Source organism: Molossus molossus, unplaced genomic scaffold (assembly GCF_014108415.1).
Source record: "Molossus molossus isolate mMolMol1 unplaced genomic scaffold, mMolMol1.p scaffold_m16_p_2, whole genome shotgun sequence".
Lineage (NCBI taxonomy): Eukaryota > Metazoa > Chordata > Mammalia > Chiroptera > Molossidae > Molossus > Molossus molossus.
Genome location: NW_023425355.1, coordinates 33512247 through 33522512, shown reverse-complemented (window position 1 = coordinate 33522512; position 10266 = coordinate 33512247). Strand labels below are relative to the sequence as shown.

The 10266-nt window shown below is 35.8% G+C and overlaps 1 protein-coding gene across 2 annotated transcripts in view; it reads right to left on the bottom strand.

Moving 5' to 3' along the window:
- Positions 1-454: 454 nt before the first annotated feature.
- The window catches only part of RNF128 (ring finger protein 128), a 154729-nt gene continuing 144917 nt past the window's right edge, over positions 455-10266 (bottom strand). Inside the window, exon 7 of one of the 2 annotated variants that reach the window (XM_036271248.1) lies at positions 455-1866. In XM_036271248.1, the coding sequence (XP_036127141.1) occupies positions 1736-1866 (131 nt within the window). In that variant the 3' untranslated portion in view covers positions 455-1735. The remainder of the gene's footprint in view (positions 1867-10266) is intronic. The other variant, XM_036271247.1, reaches the window with a different exon arrangement.

The following is a 10266-nucleotide window of genomic DNA, read 5'->3' as shown; positions in this document are numbered from 1 at the left end:
ATAATTCATGGTAGGGTCAGTTATATTACAATGGCAGCAATTTCTATGTAATGAAATATGTAAATGTATATCATAAAAAAAATGAGTTGTTTTTTTTTAAATCCTCATCTGAGGATATTTTTTTTATTTATCTTCAGATAGAGCAGGAGAGGGAGAGAGAGAGAGATTGAGAGAGAGAGATTGAGAGATCGATGTGAGAGGAACACTGACTGGTTGCCTCCTGCATGACTCCGACCAGGGCCGGGGACAAACTACAACTGAGGTACATACCCTTGACTGGAACTGAACCTGCCACTCTGGTCCACAGGCCATTGCTGTAACCGCTGAGCAAAACTGGCCAGGGCAAAATTTTAGTTTTTATTGATCAAATATATCAATTAACATTTTTCCTCCCAAGTCCAAGTATACATGAAAAATCAGTATATGATTGTAAAACTAAATGCCATACACGAAATTTTATTGGGATATTTTATTTACATTTTATATTTAAAGAGAATCAATACAAATCAGGACATATTTACAGCATTTCAAAACAGTGTACAAGAATGCAATGGTTTAATCTCTTCCACATTTAGCAACCCCCCCCCGCAAAAAAAAATACATGTCTCTCCTGCTTTAGCCTAAACTCTGCTGGAATTCGCACTGGAAACAAAACTCTAAAACCAAAGATAAGCCACAAAATACAAATAAAGTGCATTTTTAAATAGCTCTATTTAACTTTGGTGAATGAAGCTTCTAACTTTATATTAAGGCACCTGGAATTCCCTCCCCTCCCCCAATTCTTTTTCAAATACTAAGAAAATGCATTCTCAAAATTTATAGCTACATAGACAGATTTTAGTTTACCTAATGTAATTTGAGCCCATTTAGGTAAGATGTAAACTCAGTTTTCAAAGTCAACATTATTTGGAAAACATCTGCAGACTATTTCTGTAGGCCAATTCATATACAAAGACCAATTACCAATTTTCGTGTGACATAATTTGCAACTAGTATGAAAATTTATATACTCTGCTTTTGAAAACTCCATAAATAAAGTTTGAGAAAGTTGAGCAGTTTTGTAGGGAAGCTTTTTGTCTTTAATTTTGTGTCAAATTAGTGTCACTAATATACCAACCAATCCAGTCTAGTCCATATTGTCTGATAAACTGTGCTTGACACTTACATGAGGTACATTTAGCCTAATTTAAAAAACAAGAATAGTTAAAATGATTATGTTGCTTTAATCCTGTTCTATCTACTTAATGTAGCTTAAATAGACATTTCATGAAGTACTAGCCTAAATTTGCATTGCTTTTTACAATACAATTCCAGATCAATATAAGCACCTGGAGAAAAACCCTGACATGTATAGCCCAAGCTGAAGTAGTAGTATTTTTAATTAAGGTACTATCATAAAATAAAATTATTACGGCTACTTCACATTTTAAAAGCAACATGTGTTCATAAGAAATTGTTATAAATGAAAAACATGACTACTTGAGGAGAGTTTTGAATGTTTAAAAGTCTTGCTATCACTATTGAGAGGAAACTAGCCTATGAAAAACAATGAGTTTTTGAAAAAAGTTAATAGGTTAAATATTTTAAGCCATTTAGGTATAGCATATTATTAGCCACTCAGCACTTTCAATATCATTCTTTATTAAAGTTATCCAGTTCATTAATAGCAAACTAGGCCCTGATTGGCAGTTCTGTTATTACTAAAAGTTCAAGTTTTCTATTGACACAGATTTTATTATTTAATTTCTTGAACAGCAGACTCTTGGTCAGGAGTTTCATCTTCTTCAAAGGCTGGGTTGTCAACATGAGGAACAACATCAGCTACCATGGAACTTGCTTCATGGTTTACCAGCTGTAGATTTTCATCTTTAGAAAGAAATAACAATTTTAGGATGATTTTACCCCTCTGTTCTTTTAGACACAATTCAACACTCATGTCCAGTAAGTCTTTCTTGTCTAATTCCATAATACTCTGATTATTGCACTTATTCCCTGTTCCTTTAATATATCGTTTATGCTATGTCTTACTTAAAACACCTATGGCATTAATATACTAATTTACAATTATTCTTTTATTTACACGTGTGCTTACTCCTACCTAGATTATAGCTTCATTAAGAGTAAAAGTTATGTCTTCTACTTCTTTTCTGTCCTAAATATAAAGGTTCTTAAATCTAGCTTCACATTTCAATCACCTGGTTACTTTTAAAAAATTACCTATGCTTTTTCAAATACATAAATAGACAAAAACAAAGAAACAAATAACCAGGAAGTTGTGGAGAGTGCCCAAAATGGAACACAAATAGTAACAAATGAAAATAATTATATTACAGATTAAATATATAACCATTCTGAAGATAGTGGAGAAGAAAAAGAACTAACTTAATATTAGAAAACTGTTTTTGACTATCCTATAAGGCTAAAAACAAAAATAACTGTGCACTAGTTAGTGAAAATGTTTTACACAAGGTTGTAAGTTAGCAATATTGAAACTATTTTTGTGGGTTCTAGGATTGAACAAATAAGTAAATATACTGTAGATAATGACAGCCAGGTTTCTCACTGTCAGAGGAAGAAATTACAAATAGAGAAGGAGGAAGGCTAGAATAAATTGGAGTGTTAGATTGGAAATGGATGTATCAGTATGAGCTCACTGTGTTTCAGATGGATGGATGGATGGATGGATGGATAGACAGACAGACAGATAGATAGATACAAATGTGTGTATATATTTGCATGAGTACATATTTTACAGTTTTTTTCATTAAAGGGGTTAATAGCAATGACACCCCAGTGACAATGAGCATAACTAGTGCCCAGATCTTGGTTTCAAAATAATGTTCTCCAATAAAAGGCTCCTTAAAGAAATGGCTGATTCCGGGGCTAGAGCAAAGAGAGTACATGATTAACCTAGGTTCTAGCCTAGGATTAGCAAACTATAGTCTGTGAGCCCAATCCACAGCTAAGGGTGGTTGCATATTCTTAAAAGTTTGTAAGACAAAAAATTCAACAGAGACTTCTGGCCTTCAAAGCCTAAAATATTTACTATCTAGAACTTCACAGAAAAAGTTTGCCAATCCCTGGTGTAGAACATTTTGTGGTGCCATAAAGTATATATGGCATGTTGAAAGAAAACAGAAACCAACTTGAAAGAGTTCCCAATGACCAAATCTAGGACAATCTAAGTAATGAATAGACCATGAGAATAATATTATGGAAGAAAAATATCTATGGATTCATACTATTATACATAATTGAATAAATAAATGGAAAAAGAATAGATCTTCCTTAAAATAGAAGCTTAATTAATGTAGAAAGAAGGATGGAAATTTTAAAAATCACCATTGGCACACACTTCAGTAATAATTATTGCAAGTAAGAAGCACCAATTATTGCTAAAATTAGTGGGTAAAAGTATGATGAGAAACAAGATATTTTCATAGTCTCTAAGTGTCTCTCTATATGATAATTAAAAATCACCAAGGGAAAAATAGTAACTTTAAGAGGAGAAGCTTGGCAAACACCACCTTAACCTATTGAGCAAAGTTCAAACTATCAATAATGAGAGACATCATGTGACTCATTATGATATATGACAGAAAAGGACACATCATTTCTGTGTATTTTTGCCTATAATAGAAAAAGGACAATGATTTTAATCATTGGGAAACCTGAGACAAGTCCAAGTTGAAAAAAATTATACAAAATAACTGACCAGTAGTCTTCAAAAGTGTCAAGGTTCCCTGGCTGGTTTGGTTCAGCAGTAAGAGCATTGGCCCGCAAACCAGAGAGTCCTGGGTTCGGTTCCTGTTAAGGGTACATACCTTGGTTGCAGTTTGTCTCTGGCCCCAGTTGGGGTCGTGTGGATGGCAACCACTCAATGTGTCTCTCTCACATCGATGTTTTTCTCTCTCCTTCCCTCTCTCCCTCCCACTCTATCTGAAGATAAATGCAAAAATGTCCTCGAGTGAAGATTAAAAAAAATGTCGAGGTCATGCGAGAACAAGACTAAGGAATAGGCACCGATTGAAAACTAAGACATTACAATTAAATGCATTATGGACCTCTCAACAAAGTAGGTATAGAAGGAACATAACCAAATATAATAAAGGCCATATATGACAAACCCACAGCTAATATCTTAATTAATTACAAAAAAGTCCAAGCTTTTCCTCAAAAATCAGGAACAAGGCAAGTGTGCCCATTCTCACCACTCCTATTCAACATAGTCTTGGAAGTCATAGCCAGAGCTAGTAGTCAAGAAAATGAAAAAGCCCTCAAAATAAAAAAAGAAGTGAAACTGTCTCTGTTTCCAGATAACAAGACTTTATATAAAGAAAATGCTAAAGATTCCACCAACAGACTATTAGAACTAATGAATTCAGTAAAGTTGCAGGATATAAAATCAACCTTTAGCGCATTTGTATACAATAACAAGGAAATAAAGAGAAAAAAAAAGAAAATCCCATTTACAATAGCATCAAAAACAATAAAGTAGTTATGAATTGATTTAACCAAAGAGGTAAAGAATGTACAATGAAAACTATAAAACATTAATGAACAATATTGAAGAAGACACAGATAAATGGAAAGATCCCAGGTTCATGGATCATAAGAATTAATATTGTTAACATGTCCATACTACCCAAAGCCTTCTATAGAATCAGTGTGATCCCTATCAAAATTCCAATGGCATTTTTTGCAGAAATATATTTTTAAAAATCCTAAAATTTATCTGGAACCATAAAAGACCCCAGATAGCAAAAGCAACAAAGTGGGAAGCATCACACTTCCTGATTTCAAGCTATTCTACAAAGCTATAGTAATCAAAACAAATGGTACTGGTATAAAAGCAGACACATAGATCAATGGAACAGAATTGAGAGCCCAAAAATAAATCCATGCATATGCAGTCAACTTATTTTTGATAAGAGGGCCAAGAACACTCAATGGGGAAAAGATAGTCTTTTCAATAAATGGTTTTGGGTAAACTGTATATTCACATGCAGTAGGATGAAACTGGACCCCCACCTTACACCACTCCCCCAAAATGAACTCAAAATGAATTAAGGAATTAAATATAAGAAATGAAACCCTAAAACTCCTAGAAGAAAACATAGGGGAAAAGTTCCTTGATATTGGTCTTGCAACAATTTTTTGGGTATGACACCAAAGCACAAGCAACAAAAGCAAAAATCAACAAGTGGGACTATAACAAACTCATAATCTTCCGTAGAGCAAAATAAACAATCAACAGAATGAAGAGGTGACTTACAGAATGGGAGAAAATGTTTGCAAAGCATATATCACATAAGGTGTTTACATCCAAAAAATATAAGGAATCCATACAACTCAATAGCAAAACAAGCAGAGCAAAAAAAAAAAAAAAAACAAAAACAAAACCCAAATAATCCAATTAAACAATAGGCAGTGGAACTGATTAGATTTTTCCCCCAAATAATACATACAAATGGTCAACAATTTACATGAAAAGATGCTCAACATCACTAACCACCAGGGAAATGCCAAACAAAACCAAAATGAGATATCATCTCACTTGTTAGAATAGCTATTATCAAAATAACAGGAGATAAGTGTTCATAAGGATGTGGAGAAAAGAAAACCTGCCCTGGCTGGGTGGCTCAGTTGATGTTCCAAGGTTGCAGGTTCGATCCCATGTCAGAGTACACACAAGAATCAACCAATGAATGCATAAATAATTGGAACAACAAATTTATGTCTCTCCCTCTCTCTAAAAATATCAATTAATAAAAATTAGAAAGAAAGAAAACCTTAGTGCACTGTTGGTAGGAATGTAAATTGGTAAACTATGGAAACAGAAACAGTATCGTGGTTCCTCAAAATATTAAAAATATAACTACCATATGATCTAGCAATCCTATTTCTGGGTATATATCAGAAAGAAATTATATTAATATTTTGAAGAGATATCTGCATTTCCATGTTCACTGTAGCATTATTCACAATAGCCAAGAAATGAAAACAACCTAAGTGTTCATTGACAGATGAGTGGATAAAGAAAATGTTATATATATACAGAGTATTATTCAGCCATAAGAAATAAGGAAATCCTGCCATTTGCAACAGCATAGATAGACCTTGAGGGCATTGGGCTAAGTGAACTAAGTCAGACATAGAAAGACAAATACTACATGAGTGGGAATGGGGAGGAGGGTGTAAATGGGGGAGGACATCTGTAATACTTTCAACAATAAAGATAAAAAAAATACTACACGAACTCACTTATTTATTTATTTATTTTTTTTATCCTCATCCGAGGACATTTTTCCATTTTTTGTACATAGTGGGAAGGAGAGAGAGGAAGAGAGAGAGAGGGAAACATCGATGTGAAAGGGACACATCGAGTGGCACGACCAACCAGGGCCGGGGACAAACTGCAACCGAGGTACGTGCCCTTAGCGGGAACCGAACCCGGGTCTCTCTGGACCGCAGGCCGACGCTCTAACCGCTGAGCCAAACCGGCCAGGGCACAAACTCACTTATATATATCGAATATAAATATATATATACATATATATATATACATATATATACATATATATACATATATATATATATATATATATATATATATATATCTCCAAACTCATAGAATCAGAGAGTATGATGGTAGTTGCCAGGGAGTAGGGGAAATGGGGAAATGTTGGTCAAAGGGTATAAACTTCTAGTATAAGAGTATGATGGTAATTGCTAGGGAGGGTACCAACTTCCAGTTATAAGATTAATAAGTTCTGGGGATATACTGTACACATGGTGACTATAGTTAACAATATTGTATTATATACTTAAAGGTTGTTAAGAGAGTAGATCTTAAATGTTTTTACCATATGCAAACATTTTATAATTATGTGAGATGATGGTTTTCTTAACTAATATTAATATGGTATTCATTTGCAATATATATGTGTATCAAACCATCTTGTTGTACACCTTAAACTTATTCAGTATCATATACCAAGTATGTATATCTCAATAAGTTTGAGGGAGGGAAGAATGAAAAAAAGAAATGCAATGTATGATCCTGGAACAGAGAAAGAACATTATTGGGTCAATTGGTGAAATTTGAGTAACATCCATAGTTTATTTAATATTTTATCAGTTAATTTCCAGGTTTTGATCATTGCCTATGGTTAAATAAGATGTTTACATTTGGAAAAGTTAGGTGATGGGCATACGGGCATTCTTTGTACTATTTTTGAAGCTTTTTTTTTTTTGTCAGCCTGAAATTATTTTAAATTAAAATTAATAAAATTTGCCTGGCTGGTGTGGTTCAGTGGATTGAGTGTCATCCCATGGACTGAGAGGTCCCGGTTCAATTCCCAGTCACAACACGTGCCCAGGTTGCAGGCTCGATCCCCAGTGGGAGACATGTAGGAGGCAGCCAATCCATGTATCTCTCTCACATCAATGATTCTATCTCTCTCTCTCTAAAAAATAAAAAAAAATAATAAAGTAATAAAAATTTAAACACCTGTTCTTGGTCCCCACGCCTCATGGATTCTGATATAACCATTCTGTGGTAGAGCCCAGGCATCAGGAATGTTTAAAGTTTCTTTGGGGGATTACAATATACAGCCAGGTTTAAGACTAAGACCCTTATTTAGTGGTTCTCAAAGTGAACCACTGGACCAGCAGCATCACTATCATCTGGGAACTTATTAGAAATAAAAATTCTCAGGCCCCACCCCAGATCTACTCAGTCCGAAACTCGTGGTAGCCCTGTCTTTTAGCAAGCCCTCCAGGTAACTTGATGCATGCTTAAGTTTGAAAACCTGTGTTCTAATAGAACTTATCACAATGAATGGACACACAGAATACACTAATCAATTATATGTTTACAAAATTATTTAAATTAACTATCACCATAATAATCAATGGTTAATAGGAAATATACCCAAACTAGTAATACATAATCACATATAAAATTAAATCTATTCTAGGTGGTCATTCATTCAACACTTATTTGAGTATTTGTTATATAGCAGACTGTGCTAGTTGCAGATATAAAATAGTGAATAATAAGATACTGTACCTATCCAAAAGAAATTTTAAAAGTTATAATACAATTCAGTGCAATAAATGTAATGATAGAACTTCTATTGAAGCAGGCAGTAGGGCCACACATGCAAGTCAAGGGAGGCTTCTCAAAGGGGGGCAAGTTTTATTTATTTATTTATTTATTTATTTATTTATTTATTTATTTATTTATTTATTTTTAAGCTCATCTTTATTGTTGAATGTATTACAGTTGTCTCTTTTTTCCTCCTCCTCCCCAATCCCACCCCCCTCCTGCCTTCCCCACACTACTGTCAGTGTCCATTGGTTATGCATATATGCATAGTTCTTTGGTTTATCTCATCCCACCCTCCGTCCCCCTTTCCCTTTGAGGTTCATCAGTCTAACAACCAATTTGAACTTCTTAACTTCTTCATTTTTTTCACCCATCCCTCCAGCCCCCTCCCATCTGGCAAGCAACAAAAAGCTCTCTGTATCTATGAGTCTGTTTCTGTTCGGCTTGCTCATTTTGTTTGTAGATTCAATTGTTGATAGATATGTATTAATTGCTATTTTATTGTTCACATTTTTGTTGTTCTTCGCCTTCATGAAGACCCTTCAACATTTCATATAATACTGATTTGGTGGTGATGAACTCCTTTAGCTTTTTCTTGTCTGGGAAACTCTTGATATGTCTATCGATTCTAAATGATAGTGTTGCAGATAGACTAATCTTGGTTGTAGGTCTTTGCTTTTCATCACCTTGAATATCTTTTGCCACTCCTTTTGGGCCTGCAAAGTCGCTTTTGAGAAATCAGTTGACAGTCTTATGGGAGCTCCTTTGTAGGTAACTAACTGCTTTTCTCTTGCTGCTTTTTAAGATTCTCTCTTTGTCTTAAACCTTTGGCATTTTGATGTTGATGGGTCTTGGTGTGGACCTCTTGGGGTTCATCTTGTTTGGGACTCTCTGTGCTTCCTGGACTGGTATGTCTGTTTTCTTCACTTGTTAGGGAGTTTTCTGTCATTATTGTTTCAAATAGGTTTTCAGTTTCTTGCTTTCTCTCTCTTCTCCTTCTGGCACTACCAGGCATAAGCTATAAAGTAATATGCAGATGGCTGCTTCTTATGCTGGGCTTGGAGGTGCCCAGGAAAATCCAGGTTGTGAAACAAGGCTGGATGCTTCTAGTGCCAGGCTTTGGGACACTTAACGAGAGGTATGGGACTCACTAAGACCAGGTGCTGCTTGTTTGAGAGATTTAAAATCTCTGAAACTCTGAAGCAGGATCCAAGACAGGCCAATCCTATGGTAAAACCTTTGAGTGGGCCCGAAAGTTGGGTGGGGTGGGGCATCAGGGAATCACCAGGGCAGGACAAACAGTGTGAGCCAGGTTGCTGGAGTCCCAGATATGGTGGCCATCTGCCACCCCTGGGAAGGGCTCACCAAAGGAAAAAAGGCCTCCACCAGCATGTCTGTCTGAGAGAAAGCTGCCTCTCCAGCCCTCCTCCTAAGGCTAAACAGCTTAGTTCTTCCCTATATGTCTCTGGTGCTCTTCAAGCTGCCTCCCCTCTGAGCTTAGGGGGACCAAGTTCAAGTGCGTCCATGTGCGGGCCCTTTAAGAGGAGCTGCCTGGGACTCCAGAAGCCTCAGCCTCCCTCAGCCTCAGTTCCTGCTGGTTTTTACAGCCAGAAGTTATGGAAACTTCACTCCTCAGGGAGGACTTTCGCAGCCAAGGTGTCCCTCCTGATTTTTATCTGCCTGATGGGGGTGTGGGACCAGCTTGTCTGCCTCCACAAAGGGGGGGCAAGTTTTAAAGGAGAAATAGGAGTTAGGTGGACTTCCCCAATTTTGGGAGGAGGAAGAGTGCAAGAAATGGGCAAAGAGAAGATAGTGGCTCAAACTATGTGAAATTAAAGTTGGAAATTATGGAATGGATTAGAGTAAAGGGATGTTGAATCAATAGGAAAAGGGAGAGGGAAGAGTCAAGGATCTCCCTAATTTCAGGTTTGAGGAACCTGGGTGGGTGTTACTATCATTCATCCAGATGAAGAATACAGGAGAAGGGGCATAGATCATCATTTCATTTGTTTCCCTGAAAAAACTGTTCTGCTTACCATCCTCCCCAACAAGAAGAACAGAGCACAAAAAAAGTAGGTTGGAACTTTATAAAACAAGCCTAGCAATAAACAAAATTATCTTGTTTTCACTGAATACTATTATCACATAGTTAT